At 39.9% G+C, this 16,409-nt stretch overlaps 1 protein-coding gene and 1 pseudogene across 4 annotated transcripts in view; one reads left to right on the top strand and one right to left on the bottom strand.

The window, feature by feature from the left end:
- NUP214 (nucleoporin 214) overlaps positions 1–16,409 on the bottom strand; it is a 103,215-nt gene that overhangs the window by 40,731 nt on the left and 46,075 nt on the right. For all 4 annotated transcript variants that reach the window (XM_041724983.1, XM_041724986.1, XM_041724984.1 and 1 more), the window contains 3 exons: positions 15,283–15,382; positions 2,217–2,292; positions 816–894 (listed from right to left, as the gene is read on the bottom strand). In XM_041724983.1, coding sequence (XP_041580917.1) covers positions 816–894; positions 2,217–2,292; positions 15,283–15,382 — 255 coding nt within the window. The remainder of the gene's footprint in view (positions 1–815; positions 895–2,216; positions 2,293–15,282; positions 15,383–16,409) is intronic.
- On the top strand, positions 9,180–9,278 carry LOC121474304 (annotated as a pseudogene).

The raw sequence follows: 16,409 nt of genomic DNA, 5'->3' as shown, positions 1-16,409 counted from the left end.
TGGCTGAGCAGAGATGACAGAATGTGGGCTGCCGATGGGGGAGGTTCAGTGTCCAACAGAATCCGCCTGGAGACCCACTTGAGAGCATGAATGAAAGCCAAAGTCGGAGTCCATAGTGTGGTGAAAACACAGAACTGCAGGCAGCACAAGACTCCCAAAGCAAAAGGTGACACATGCCAAACTAGGGGTTATAAAAAAAGGAGCCACCAGGAAGGGGGTGCCAAGGACGACCCCACATCAACATCAAGTTATACATAACCTTGTGCTTCAAGGTGGTTTGGGGAACGTTGACCCCTTGGTCCTGGCACCAATGGTGACTACAAAAACTATGAATTTTAAGAATAACTATGCTTGAGTGGGCTTTGGGAAGTACGTGAAACCATAAAATCTGATACTGACATTATATCTACTCTGACATCTTATATTACAACTGTTCTGTTTTTCCAGCTTTGAATTATCACTGTGAACCAAGAGGATATTTCACTCCTTTTAGTAGAAGACTATAGTTTCTGTTCCACTCTCCTCCCCTCTTAACTTTGATCATCCAGCAAGGCTAGTGAAGACAACGGTATTGCTCCTTTTCAGGAAGAGCATTTCTAGGAAGACTTTTTTTCATACTGTGCTTGAATTTCGAAGTCTGCAGAGCTGGTGGAGGGCTCGCTATTTCCTAGAGACTCTTCATCAACTGAAACCTTCCAAGATCTCTTTACTTGGTTTCCTATGTCAACTGCCCTCTATGATCTAGAACACTAACCTCTGCTGTGGGTGTGGGTTCTTTTGCATTTATTTTCACTAAAACAAAAATGCAAACTGACCTGAAGCTTTATCACCAGATGACAACTGACTGGACACTGGCGTGGGCCCCGATGGCTTCAGGGAATTAATTAGAGATCCCTGTAACAGAACACAAGCAGAACATTTATGTGAAACCACTAACCATCCTTTAGAATAAAGAAACATATAAAACAAGAACATCTAAAAGTAAGCAAGCATAAGCACTTTTAATTTAAATTTAAAATTTAAATTTAAAAATTTATCTTAATTTAAAAAATCCTTACAATGTGAGTACTTTAAAATGCCTGCCATGTGTAAGAGTGTACTGGAGGATGCAAATGGAATATCCTGCAAGCTCCAAGAACACAGTCTTGCCTGTGTGGTATGTGGCTATTTTCTTAGTGCCCAGCACAGTCCCTGGTACACAAGAGGGACCAGATTATCAGGTAGAAGAGTAAGTGAATGAATGAAATAGATACTGATTCTCAATAAATTCATAATAAAATAAAAAGCAAAACTGTTCAACTTCTCCATCTTCAGAGAATGTTGCTTTACTCTTATTTGTTATGACTTATGCCTACATAAGGTCAACATGGAACCCTCCAGAGGCATGACCAAATGCTAAAATGCCATCTTAAGTCATGGCAAACCAAGGCTCAGAGCTATGTTGAAAACTCATGATAGGCAAATTGTGATGTTCAATCTCAAACACGATCTGAAATGACTCATCTCAGAGACATGGAGATTAGTGGAGAAACCAGGTTTTCTTGGGGAAGGTTTCAAAGATAGCTTGATCTATCTTTTAGCCACTTCCTATTAGTCTTTGCTGAATTGTTTAATTGTTTATAATATAACCTATTTTTGTGAGACAGTAACAATTTTTCATCAGGCAAAAGCCTAGTTGTAGACCTACTGAACGTCACTGAATAGGCAAGCTCTGAAAAAGAGACTGTAGGAGAAAGCCAGAAGTCACTCTCCAGGTACTGATCCTGAAAGCCACAGACAGGAAGATGGTACAAGAGCTGGGGTCCAGCTCTGGCTCCAGCATCTACTGATCATGTGAGCTTGCACTGGTCACCTGCGCCTCAGCCTCTTTATCTGTGAAACACATTTAAACATCTGCCCCATTCTATTGCACATGGCTGTCATATGGGTAAATGAAGATCATGTTAAGTGAAAGTAAATTATAAACCCAAATATCCTGAACAACTATAAGGTATTAGAATTATGACCCAAGATGACTAGATGCAGAATGTTAAATGACCTGAGAAGACAATGTCAGGTCCCAAATGACCTACTAAATTAAATTATAGGGAAGCATAAATTGTAAGGAAAGGATCACAGGTCTTTGTTAGACCTATAATCTGTTTAAATGAAGTCAGGACTTAAAACAGTACTTAAAACAGCATGGCTGTTCACAAAAGCAAAGATCAGTAAGTCACCTGCTTAGCCTGGTTAGCAGCTACTGGGGTCATCACAGGGTGAGGTGTCTTGGCTGAAGAGTATGGCACCGAAGAACTGGAAAACACAAAAGCATATGCTCAACAGGAAGGCACGTAGGTGGAAATTATATTCATCCTTGAGCCTACCTTTTTTTTTTTTTTTTTAAGATTTTATTTTTTTATTCATGAGAGACACAGAGAAAGAGACAGACAGACAGAGGGAGAAGCAGGCTCCATGCAGGGAGCCCAATGCGGGACTCGATCCTGGGTCTCCAAGGATCACACCCTGGGCTGAAGGCAGGTGCTAAACCACTGAAGCCACCCGGGCTGCCCGAGCCTACCTTCTATCCAATAAATCATACTAATTTTGGGTAGACAATGTCAGGGACCCTAACCAGTCATTTAACACTTTTCTTTCTTTCTTTTTAAAAAGATTTTATTTATTCATTTATGAGAGACACAGAGAGAGAGAGAGGCAGAGACACTGGCAGAGGGAGAAGCAGGCTCCATGGAGGGAGCCCGATGTGGGACTCGATCCCAGGACTCCAGATCATGCCCTGGGCCAAAGGCAGGCGCTAAACCACTAAGCCACCCAGGGATCCCCCATTTAATACTTTTCTGAAGAATAAATTCTTTAAATGAAATCTGAGTCTTCAGCATAAAAGTCAAAGTAGTGAGCCTAAAACTTTTTTTTTCTTCCTGAAATCCTAAGAAAAAAAGTTAAAACTTTTCAGAAGTAGAGCTTTTTCTTTTCAGGAGAGTCAGCCTTCTTTATCTTCTCCCTCCCCGCCATCCCCAGTTCTAGATTCTATGGGGCATGCCTGATTCCCTTTCCAAGCCTGAGAAAATGTTCATCAGGATCCATGGGATGTATATGAACTGTTACTTACTCAATCCCGGGACCCCAGGATCACGCCCTGGGCCAAAGGCAGGCGCTAAACTGCTGAGTCACCCAGGCATCCCTGGACTGTATTACTTAAAGAAGAGATAGCAACCAGCCCCTTTGAGCCCACTGCCCACCAGGTCAGCACACAGAGATTCAAATGTACCCCTGTACCGTACAAACTACAAACTGCACCTCTGTTGCAGTCTGAGAAGCCTATCCACTATTTGTAGAAAAGAGATCTTTTGTTAACTCTGAATGAGGTATGCAGTGAGCTGTTATTTCAGTAATTATTTAGTGTTAAAAGTGTGAGGGAACAAACTCTCTTGCGTATTAATGCAATCATGGATAAAAGCTCTACTCTTGGCTACTGAAAGCAATTTATTTATCTGTCCTAAGCCCAAAGCTTCTTTGACTGGTAAGTATAGCAGTAGTAGCTGTAGGATCTAGTTTTATTTTTCAGAATTCCCCCTAGAATAGGGAGGATTGCTATTTTTCCATCAAAAAATTAATTTGGAAGAGGAAAGACTAAAATAAGCCCATGCCTCATAGAAGAAAATTATTAAATGATTTAACAATCTTACAAGCACCTCACGATCCTCTGCTGGATAAACACAGGAACTGTCCCAAACTTTATGAGATTAAGAGATGAGAAAAAATGGAGTTATTTTCAATGAAACAAATCCCCTTTGCTTTTCCATGAAGACAGAAGAAGCTAAAAATGTGTTCTCTGAAGAAACATGTCTCTGCTCCCCTGAGATAGTCCACCAGAGAGAGAAGGAATGTGGGACTGAGGCTGCTAAGACTAAGAAAGCCCTGGGCAGACACGGCAGACCTGGGTAAAGATGTGGTTTGAGCTCATAAATAACCACAAGGGAAATGAAAATCTTTTATTCTTTCCCAAAGACAAACAAAAAAGAAATTATAAGTAAAAATAAAAGCAGCAATTTATCCAACTTTAGAATACTTTTTATGCCTAAAACTTAGTTATGACGTGATGGTAAACTAAATCACACACAAAATAGGCTGAGTGTAATTATCGTTCTAAATGTTTGTGATAATGCTATAAAATCTCTTGGGTGTCCTAAATCCCCAAACACACAACATTAGGAATTCACAGTACCTACACACTGGCCCACGTGATAGCCCTGCAGAGAAATGCTGCTCAGCGCAGTCTGCTGACAAACCAGTGGACCAGATGGGACTAGATCTAGATGGACTACATCTGCCATGATCCAAGACAGCAAAAGCAAGGGATGACTGAATTCTACTTTCTAGCAGCACAGGCCTGATAGGGATGATCAGAACTTCATTTGATGTGCTGTTCCACAAGCAAAAACAAGTCAGAGGACCGCAAGCAGAAACTGGCACTGCACCAGAACCCCAAAGAGAAACCCATAGCACAGGTGTCCACAGATGACATTACATTACTGACAACACTCAAGTGCTGCTTTAGAGATGAGTAATGGGGTCACACAGGTCACGGAGAGTGGTCCAATTTGGTTACTGGAGAAAAACACTCTCAAAAGAATCTATGTCCTCTGGCTCCCGTTCCCCAGAACACTCTGATAAAAATTAAGCAATAATTACAGATGAAAATACCAAATATCCTACACACAGGAAATGTCACCACACACCTGTGTCAAGGGCTGCCTTGAATACAGAAGAGTCACTCTGCTCCCTGTTGTTAGCACACCCTACCAACGTCATATGCCCACAGAGGTGGACTGAGGCACACATGCTGTAGGGTGCATGATCTACACACGATTATAACACTGAATTGTTGAGACATTGAAGCATGAAAATGTCATCTTGGCCTTTTCTTAGCAGTCCTTTAGATGTCAATGAACTTTAACAAGGTAAATATATTGTTGTTGTGAAAGGGGCCAACTACTCATTCTTTTACCTGTTTCAACATTTTTTTTAAATAAGCTCCATGCCCAGGGCTCGAACTCACAACTCCGTGATCAAGAGTTGCATGCTCTACCGACTGAGCCAGCCAGGTGCCTCTATTTCAACATTTTAAGGATCTTAAAAAACAAGAAACCGGGCTATGCTTTATTTTGATAAATCTGAATTATGATCATGAGTATCCTGTTATGTATTAGTGGATGACACAGCAGATCTAAGCTGTGAAAGCTACTCAAAAGTTACCTAATGACTTAAGAAACTTTTGGTAATAGTTTAGAGAAAGGTAAGGCAAGTGGGGAGAAAGGACAACATCTCAAGAGCAGCTGAAGAAACAGACAAAACAAAATCAGGGGAGAAAAAGAAAGCAGATGATAGGAAACGTGGAAAACAAAAGTCCATTTTCTCATCTACCAGATGGGCAGTCACCCTCAAGGGTGATAACAAATGAGACACTCTGGGTAAAGATACCGGTCAGCATGTCATCATACACTGCTTGTGGGAAGATAAATGATACAACCTCTAAGGGGGTAAATATGGCAACAGCTGTCACAATTACACCCACATCTGGATACAAGGACACAGACACCCCCATGGCCTCAGCAGTCTTGCACTGGAGAGTTTATCCTATAGATACAGCTACAAGTGTGCAAAATGATTCATGTGGCCAATTATTTATCAAGCCTCGTTGGTAATAATGCAAGAGGAGCATCCCCAATATCAATCAGTGGAGGGGGAAAAAAAAGCTATCAGTTCATTTTCATGAGTTTCTTATATCCATCATTGGAGATTTTAACCGTTGTCCCCTACTGGTAAATTTTATGTCCCTGAAAATTCAAAATATTTTCCCAAATATCATTAAGTCTACTAACCCAAACAGTGGTTCTTGTATGAATGTCCATATGCCAAATGACTTAAATAATGTAAGTTGGAACTGCTTTAGAGCTCTGAGAAGGGCCTATATTAAATATAAAAATGGGATTCTGTTAAGAATTTACTAAGACTGTGGAAAACGTTCACAATAATGTTGCATGATTAAGCTGAAAGAGGAGGTTTCAAAGCTTCATGTATTCAAACTTGAAAAAACTAAATTTTCATAGAATAAAGATGAATAATATGTAAATAGTGACTGAATCTCTATGGTGGGAATAAAGGTGATTTTAATTTTGTTCTTTTTATTTTTATTATTTTATTATTTGAGAGTGAGCAAGCAAGCAAGCACGAGCTGGGGAGGGGCAGAGGGAGAAGCAGACTCCCCACTGAGCAGGGAGCCACATGAGGGGCTCAATCCCAGAACCCTGGGATCACACCCTGAGCCAAAGGCAGATGCTTAACCCACTGAGTCACTCAGGTGCCCCAATTTTGTTCTTTTTAACTATCTCTGCTTATTATAATGTCTACAATGAACATTTATAATCAGAAGACAAGGATCAAAGTTTTTTTTAAGGTTATGGTCGTTACTAAAGTTATTTTTAAAGTGGAGCAACATCTTTTAAGTCCATGAAAGAAAAAACTGCCAATCTAGAATTCTTAGTGAAAATATCCTTCAAAAACTAAAGCAAAATAAAGACTTTGGCAGACACACACAAGCTGAAAGAACTCAGATCTACACCTGAAGAAATGTCAGAGGAAGCCCTTTAAGCAGAAGGGAAAACATACCAGACAGAGACATGGGATTAAATAAACAAATGAAGGACACCAGAAATGACACCACCATCTGGATAAGCAAAAGAGGTTTTCCTTCTTCTTTAAATCTGCTTCAAAGATAATGAACTATATGTAACAATGAACGTATCATGGAACTGATAACACCAATGGAAGTAAAATGTACAATGATGATGACAGCACCACAAAGGTGGGGAGGGCAGGAACAGAGGAATACTGCTATAAGATTCTTTTTTTTTTTTTTTTTTGCTATAAGATTCTTATATGAGGGCAGCCCTGGTGGCGCAGCGGTTTAGTGCCGCCTGCAGCCCATGGTGTGATCCTGGAGACCTGGGATCAAGTCCTGTGTCAGGCTCCCTGCATGGAGCCTGCTTCTCCCTCTGCCTGTGTCTCTGCCTCTCTCTCTCTGTCTCTATGAATAAATAAAATCTCAAAAAAAAAAAAAAAAGATTCTTAGATGGTATTTTAAAAAAATATTTTATTTATTTATTTGAGAGAGAGAGAAAGTGAGCCTGAGCATGCACAAGCAGTGGGAGGGACAGAAGGAAAGGGAGAAGACTTGCACTGAGTGGGGACCCCGACAGAGGGTACAGTATCACTTGGAGACAGAATGGGGTAAGTTAAAGAAGTACACTGTAAACCCTAATGCAATCATGTAAATAACAGTGTTACAGCTGATTAAGCTGAGAAAGATAAAATAGAATCATAAAAAATATTCAACCCAAAAGAAGCTGCAGAAAAAAGAGGAAAAAATGGAGCAAAGAACAGATGAGACAAATATACCAAACAGCAATATGATGTATTAAGTAAGACCCAACATCAGGGACGCCTGGGTGGCTCAGCAGTTGAACGTCTGCCTTTGGCTCAGGGCATGATCCCAGAGTCCCAGGATTGAGTCCCGCATTGGGCTCCTTGCGTGGAGCCTGCTTCTCCCTCTGCCTGTGTCTCTGCCTTTCTCTCTGTGTCTCTCATGAATAAATAAATAAAATCTTTAAAAAATAATAATAAAAAAATAAAACCCAACATCATATATTAAATATAAATGGTCTATATACTCCAATTTAAAGTCACAGATTGTCAGCCTAAATAAAGAGCAAATACTCAACTATATGTTGTCTACAAGAAATCCATTTTAAATTATAGACACAAAATAGGTTCAAAATAAAAGAATGGAAAAAAGATATGTCATACTAGCACCAAACAAAGCAAACTGGATTGGCTAAATTAATATAGGAGAAAGTAGATTTCAGAGCAATTAATCTTACCAGGGATAAAGAACGTCATTTTTATAATGATAAATGGGCCATTTCATCAAAAGAATGTAACAATCCTAAACATTTATGCAACCAATAACAGGAATTTCAAAATGACACAAAAACTGATAGCACTGCTAGGTAAGTTAGCAAATCCACAATTATAGTTGAAAATCTCACCACCACTTTCAGTAACTGACAGAACAAGTACATAAAATCATTAAGAATATAGAACACTTGAGCAACACTATCCACTATCTTAACTTAATTGACATTTATAGAACACTTCAACCAGTAGAGCAGAATACGTGTTCTTTTTGAAATACACAGAGAACATTTACCAAAATGACTGATATTCTAGTTCAGAAGTTGGCAAACTACTGAGCAAGGACCAACTGCCTGTTTTTATAAATAAAGTTTTATTATTAACAGCAATGCCTATTCATTTACATATTGTCTACGGCTGCATGAAGGCTACAGTGGCCCGGATGAGTGGTTGAGATAGAGACCACACGTCACCCTAACAAGCGTGAAATATTTACTATATGGTCCTTTAAGAAAAACTTTGTTGATCTCAGTTCTGAGTCATAAAAGAAGTCTCAAAAACTCTAAAGACTTCAGGTCACATGAAGCATGTTCTCTGACCACAGCGGAATTAAATTAAAAATAACAAAAAGATATCTAAAAAAACATCCAACTATTTAGAAATTAACACACTTTTAAATAACCCATAGGTGTGTGTGTGTGTATATATATGTACATATATATATATATATATATATATATATATAAATTTTTTTAAACCCCAAAGGATAAATTAAAAAGTATTTTGAACTGAATGAAAATGAAAACCGAACATATTCAAAATCTGTGGGATGTAGTCAAGGTAGTTCAAGACAGAAGTGTATAACACCAAATGCCTGTATCAGAAAAGAATGGTCACAAATCAATGACTTGGTTTCCACCTTAAGAAACAAGAAAAAGTTCAAATAAAACCCAAAGCAAACAGAAAACTGAAAAAAAAAAGGGGGGGGGGGGAATAATAGGAAAAAAAAAATATCAGTGAAACCAAAAGCTAGTTCTTTGAGATCAATAAAACTGATAAACCTCTAGCTAGACTGATCAGGAGGAAAAAAAGAGGGAAGTGAAATCACTATGAATTCTAAACACATTAAGAGGCTACTAATTTGGGACTATTATGAAAAACCTCACGAAAACACATTCAACAATTCAAATAAAATGTAGAAATTTCCTGTGCTTGCTTTGGCAGCACATACACTAAAATTGAAATGATACAGAGAAGACTAGCATGGCCCTTTAACAAGGATGACACGCAAAATGTACAAATTTCATGAAAGACACAAACTACCAAAGTTCACTCAAGAAGAAGTAGGTAAGCTGAAGAATCTTATAGCTATTAAAAAAACCTGAAAATTTTAGGCCCAGATGGCTCCACAAGTGACTTCTACCAAACATTTAAAGATAAAATAATAACAAATCTACATAAACTCTTCCAGGAACTGAATAGGAACAAATACTTCCCAACTCATCCTACAAGGCCTGCATTGTTCTAATAAACAAAACTGAAAAAAGACATCACAAGAAAATCAATACACCAATATCCTTCATTCAGGTAGATGCAAAAATTCATTTTTTAAAGATGATTTACTTATTGGGGTGCCTAGATGGCTCAGTGGTTGAGCATCTGCCTTTGGCTCCCGGGTCCTGAGATCAAGTCCCACATCGGCCTCCTACTGGGAAGCCTGCTTCTCCCTCTGCCTATGTCTCTGCTTCTCTGCGTTTTTCATGAATGAATAAATAAAATCTTAAAAAAAAAGAAAGATTACTTATTTATTCATGAGAGAGAGACATAGGCAGAGCTGAGAAACAGTAGGAGCCTGATGCAGGACTCAATCCCAGGACCCCGGGATCATGACCTGAACCAAAGGCAGATACTCAACCACTGAGCCACCCAGGTGCCTTAGATGCAAAAACTCTTAAACGAATTTTATTTGTTTTTAAAGATTTTTATTTATTTATTCATGAGAGACACAGAAAGAAAGAGGCAGAGACATAGGCAGAGGGAGAAGCAGGCTCCATGCAAGGAGTCTGATGTGGGACTCGATCCCAGAACTCCAGGATCACATCCTGAGCTGAAGGCAGACATGCTTAACCACTGAGCCAACCCAGGTGTCCCACTTAAAAGAATTTTAGAAAATGGAATCCAACCATATACAACAAGGGTAATGCATCATTATTAAAGACTGCTTTAACATTCAAAAACCAATCAATGTAACAAGGGCACCAAGACAATTTAATGGAGGAAAAAAAGAGTTTTTCGACAAATGGAGCTGGGACAACTGGATATCCACTTGCCAAAGAATGAAGGTAGACCACCATGTCATACTATTTACAAAAATTAAGTCAAAATGGATCAAAGACCAAAATGTAAGAACTAAAACTAAAAGATTTAGAAGAAAATATAGACATAAATCTTTATGATCTCTGATATGGCAATGATTTCTTAAATATGACATCCAAAGCACAGGAAAAAGAAAAAAAGAGAAAACAATAAACAACTTCATCAAAATTAAAACTTTTGTGATTCAAAGGATGTCATCAAGAAAGTGAAAAACCACCTGAGGAGTGGGAGACAATCCATTTTATGAATGGGCAAAGGATCTAAATGGACATTTTTCCAAAGAAGATACAAATGGCCAATAAGCACAAATGGATGCCCAACATCATTAGTCATTAGGAAATGCATATTAAAACCACATGAGGGCAGCCCCGGTGGCGCAGCAGTTTAGCGCCGCCTGCAGCCCAGGGCATGATCCTGGAGACCCTGGACTGAGTCCCACATCAGGCTCTCTGTATGATGCCTGCTTCTCCCTCTGCCTGTGTCTCTGCCTCCCTCTCTCTGTCTCTATGAATAAATAAATAAAATCTTTAAAAAAAAAAACAAAACATGAGATACCACTTAACATCCAGCTAGCATGACTAAAATCAAAAACATGCAGAGTACAAGTGTTGGTGAGGATGTAGAGAAAAATGGAACTCTCACTCATTGCTGCTGCGAATGTAAAAGGGTGTAGCTGCTTTGGAAAACAGTTTGAACTATGTTTAGCTTAAACAGCTAAACACTGAATTAACAATATGGTCTAGCAATTTTTAATTTTTTTTAATTTTTAAGATTATTTATTTATTTCTTAGAGACAGAGAGAGAAAGAGAAAGAGAGAGACAGACAGACAGAGGGAGAAGCAGGCTCCATGCTGGGAGCCCAATGTGGGACTCGATCCCGGGTTTCCAGGATCACATCCTGGGCTGAAGGCAGCGCTAAACCACTAAGCCACCAGGGCTGCCCTAGCAATTTTTTTAAAAGACTTTATTTATTTACTTGCTTGAGAAAGAAAGAGAGTACATGTGCACATGAGCAGGGAGAAAAGAGCAGAGCGAGAGGGACTGGATCCCATGACCCTGAGATCATGACTTAAGCCAAAATCAAGAGTCAGAGGCTCAAATGACTGAGTTACCCAGGTGCCCCTAGCAATTCTGGTTCTAAAACATTGCCCACCCACCCACCCTCCCAAAAATAAATTAAACATTACCCAAAATACTTGAAAGCAGGGACTCAAACAGACATTTGTACACTACACAACATCTACTACATTAGTCACAATAGCTAAGAGGGGGAAACACCCACGTGTCCATCAATGGATGAATGGCTAAGCAAAATAGAGTATCCATACAATGGAATATTATTCAGCCATAAAAGGAACGAAATTCTGACACATGCCACAACATGAATGAATCTTAAAAATTCAAGTGAAATAAGCCAGATACAAAAGGACCAATATCATAGGATTCCACTTCTATAGGGTACCTAGAATAGGCAATTTTTTTTTTTTTTAAATTTACGATACTCACACAGAGAGAGAGAGAGAGAGGCAGAGACACAGGCAGAGGGAGAAGCAGGCTCCATGCACCAGGAGCCCGATGTGGGATTCGATCCCGGGTCTCTAGGATCGAGCCCTGGGCCAAAGGCAGGCGCCAAACTGCTGCGCCACCCAGGGATCCCTAGAATAGGCAAATTCTTAGAGACAGAAGATAGCACAGAAGTTAGCAGGGGCTGGAGGGAAGTGGACAGTTATTAATAATTTAATAGGTACAAGTTCTACCTGGGATAATGAAAAAATTCTGGAAATAAATAGTGGTGAGGTTTAAACAACATGGTAAATGACTTGGTGTCATTAACAATGTACACTTAGGGCCAAAGGCAGGCGCTAAACAGACGCGCCACCCAGGGATCCCCCTTTCACTATTTCTTATATTCCACATATGAGCGAAATCATATAATTGTCTTTCACTCAGCATAATACCTTCCAGTTCCATCCACATTGATGTAAATAGTAGGTAGCTCATAGCAGCAATATCCACAATAGCCAAACTGTGGAAGGAGCTATGATGTCCTTCAGCAGATGAATGAATAAAGAAGATGTGCTATGTATACACAATGGTCTGGTACTTCTGAGATAGTTTAGTCATTAATCATGGAGGAGAAGCACCTTCTTTGGCCACCTTCTTTAAAATTGTAGCCCACACCCAGATAATAGGTCTTAAATCCCTTCCTACTTCAATTTTCTCCACATCTGTCATCACCTAAAACACTGCATATTTTACTCACTCATTTCACACTTATTGTCTTTCTATATCTAGGGCAGGATTCATTGGTGGTTTTTGTCTGTTTCGTTAACTGCTTTATACCCAGCACCTAGAATAGCTAGAATAGTGTATTAAATATTTTATTAATTAAAGGGAACCTGGGTGGCTCAGTCTGTTGGGTTCAGCTTGGGTCATGATCTCGGGGTCATGAGATCAAGTCCCATGTCAGACTCCAAGCTTGATGCAGAATCTGCTTCTCTCCCTCCCTCCCTTTCCCTTTGCCCCTCCCCCCCCTCCCCCCCCCCGGTCATGTGCTCTACTCTCTCTCTCTCAAACAAATACATTTTTTTAAAGAAGTACTAAATTAAGCATTTGTTGAAAGAATAAATAAACACCAAAATTTCTGAAAGAAATGGGTGTGTCTGGTGTGTTTTGGTAAAAAAAAAAAAAAAAAAAAAAAAAAAGAAAGAAACCAACAACCTCACCTCATTTGGCCCCCCTCTTCATATTCTATATTCTACCTCCTGACAGGTCATACCAGCCTTCCTTCAACTCTGCCTGAAATGTGCTCTGCCCTGTCCCCAGTTTGGGTTTCCAGATTCTGCATCCTCTGTCCAGAACACTCTTCTATGGGCAACTGTTGGTCATTGTTCACTTCTAGCTAAAGTACGTTTCCCTCACCAACCTCCTCATCAACCCAGATTCAATCCAATTGCCTCATTATATGCTTTCTTAGCACCCTGCACTCCTTCATTGGACTTATTATATTGCAATCATACAACTCCTTGCGTAATTGCCAATTTAGTGGCTGTCTTGCTAAAATATAAGTGCTATGAAAGCGGGGACTTGGTAGGTCTTATTCACTACTGCATCCCCTAATACCCAGGGCAGTATCATACTCCTAGCAGATGCCCCATAAGAATCTGTGGGATCCAAAGTGACTGAGTACCCATAGATTCGCACTAGATAAACCCTCTTCCTTACTTAAAACAGGGTGGTTAGTCAATGAATGTAATGGATGAAGCCAATGAACATAAGATACATCAATAGCAGAAATATGTAAGCTCATCTTATAATAATCTTCTGCAAGATACTACTCAGGAAGTTAAATGCAAAGTTAAATACTTAAAATACACTTAGGGAAACTACCGCTTAACAGAATATGAAAGCAATTTCATAATGAACGTATTTCTTTAGCTTTCTTATTGGAAGATGTAGTAAATGTCAATTTGCATTTATGAATTCTGCTTAGCATTAACACATTACTCAATGCATGGTGATTAAAAATGAACTATGAGGGGCGCCTGGGTGGCTCAGGTGGTTAAGCATCTGCCTTCAGCTCAGGTCATGATCTCAGGGTCCTGGGATCAAGCCCCGCATCAGCTTCCTGCTCAGAGGGGAGTCTCCCCTCTCCCTCTGCCCATCCTCCCCACCTTGTTCATGCTTGCTCTGTCACTCTCTCAAATAAATAAATAAAATCTTTAAAAAAAATAAAAATGAACTATGAGGCGCCTGGGTGGTTCCACCAGCTGAGTGCCTGCCTTTGGTTTGGGTCATGGTCCCAGGGTCTTGGGATCGAGTCCTGTGTAGGGCTGCTCAGTGGAGAGCCTGCTTCTCCCTCTCCTCCCTGCTCCATGCTCTCTCTCTCACTATCTCTGTATCTCTTTAATAAATAAATAAAAGCAAAAAATAAAAAAAGTATAAATGAACTATGTTCCAGGCAACTTGCTGGGCATACAAGTTCAATAACTGTACTAGAGTCCAAATCCATAGGGAAGGGAGAGAAAGTTTCTTTAAGATTCCTTTTGATTTTTTGTGTCTATTTTCCTCAAGTCAGAGGAAAGGCAAACTTAGAACTGTTTCTCTGACAAAACCCTGATCAGAGATATGCTAAGAACCAGTTGAAGGAAACAGAGTTTAAGAAATGGTTAAATGAAATCACTAAGAGGTGTTTCTACTCCATGGTTAATGGCTAAAGTATCTCAGAAATACCAGACTACGTTGCTTTTACCGTTAAGCTGGATATTCCTGTCTTATGCAATATTCTGCCTTTTGGTGGCTTTTCTTTGCCTTCCCTACACTAGGAATTTGGCTACAATTCCCAAACTCTAATGTACAGTTTTTTCTCTTGGGAAGTTCACAACAACCACAAATGCCATCTTGGTATAAACAGCATACCAAAGCTTCAAGGTCACTACAAGATAGGAAAGTGAGTAGGCTTGTTTTTGGCTGTTAGGATAGCCCTGAGATAACTAAGAAATTCCTGGAACAGGCAGTGTTGATAAACGGACCAATGTAGAAGAAAGAGAAGGCCAGTGGACTAGAGATGCAGAGCCACTTGATAAGGCCCAAACACAGCAGTGAGCAGACCTGCTCTAAGGGATGAAGAGAACAGGCACAATGTGGAAAAAACACTGGGCCTGTGGCTGCTCTTCCTACCGCTGGACTAATCGCCAGACACCAACTCCCTGAATTACACTGGTACTCACCATCCCTATGTTCAAAGTGAAGAAATGCCCCTCAACTCTTCCCTGTGCCTGGGAGAGGGTGTCATGGATAAAGAGATCTAACCTAAGAGAACCTAAGGCTCTGCCAGAAACTGTGACAGCAGCAGTGCTGCTCCCTGCAGACAGCTCATCGCTATTACAGAAGAACTCCCTGGCTTAAACACAGTTTAACAAAGCAGTTACATACCTCATCGCTGCAGAGGTGGCTGTAGGATTATTTTTCAGTTCCTGCACGTTTACCACTTGAGGGACATTCTTCAGAGTTGATTCAGTCAAAGTACTTACAGCTATTTAAATAGGGGAGAAAATAAAAATAAAAATAAATAGAGGAGAGAGAGGCATATTAATTGCAGTAAAGGATCACAAATCCCAGCCACGTACAACTGAATAACCAGGACAACATATTCAAGCAGGATGTAATTTTATTATAAAGGAAATCTACTCTGGGGAGTTCTAAAGCTCTGCGTTCAATGGGACAGCTGTTCTACTCTATTTATGAAGATTATGGGATGAAGTTTTGTGCAATTTAGTCAAATGTACTAGTTTAGGGAAAAAGAATTCCCTGGCCAGTTCTCAGAGAGCAGAGCTGAGCTACCTGCAACATTGTTGGCTCACCCTGGAAAGGGCAGAAAGAGCTAGACGATAAGCAGCGTTCAGATTAAGGATTTCTGCCATCTATTCCATCCATCCAACCATCCAATCATCCTTTCACACGGGCAGCTCATTATTGCCAGATTGTCAGATGCTGGGAATACAAAAAAATGTCCAAAATATAGCTTCTTCTCTAAAGGAGCTCATGGCTTAGTGAGACAGCACATGAATAAGATGTGGAAAATGGAGCTTGGGCAAGAATGGGAGGAAAGTCCAAGAGGCTTATTTAAGGAATGGCAACAGAGATGGACATGACATCTTATTAGGCGTGTCAGCTCAGCTTGCATGTCTTTTTTGGTCTTATATTTTAAAACTGCATTCTAAAGCACTTAATGACATTTTCTAATTAACTACCAAGAAAGTTTGAGCAAAGCTCTTGGACCAGTTTTTTGGCACAGTTGAATGCTGTGGCCACAGAATGGTGGGTGCATGGCAGCATGCTCTCATTCCCTCCTTCAGAGAAGTGAGATGGCTCATCTTGCCTACAATTGCACATACTGCATCCTTCACATTCAAAGGTACCTAACACCTTAGAAATTTTTTGCTTCTAAGATGGTAACAGAGATCATACCACCTCCTGCTAAGTGGAATAATCCTACATCCTGGCAGATTCCTGACTCAATCAGCTTGATTTGCAGCCTACTCAGCACAATGCCAAGATTC

This window comes from Vulpes lagopus, chromosome 12 (genome assembly GCF_018345385.1).
Source record: "Vulpes lagopus strain Blue_001 chromosome 12, ASM1834538v1, whole genome shotgun sequence".
Classification (NCBI taxonomy): domain Eukaryota; kingdom Metazoa; phylum Chordata; class Mammalia; order Carnivora; family Canidae; genus Vulpes; species Vulpes lagopus.
The sequence above is the reverse complement of the archived record's forward strand: the minus strand, read 5'-3'. Positions and strand labels throughout refer to the sequence as shown.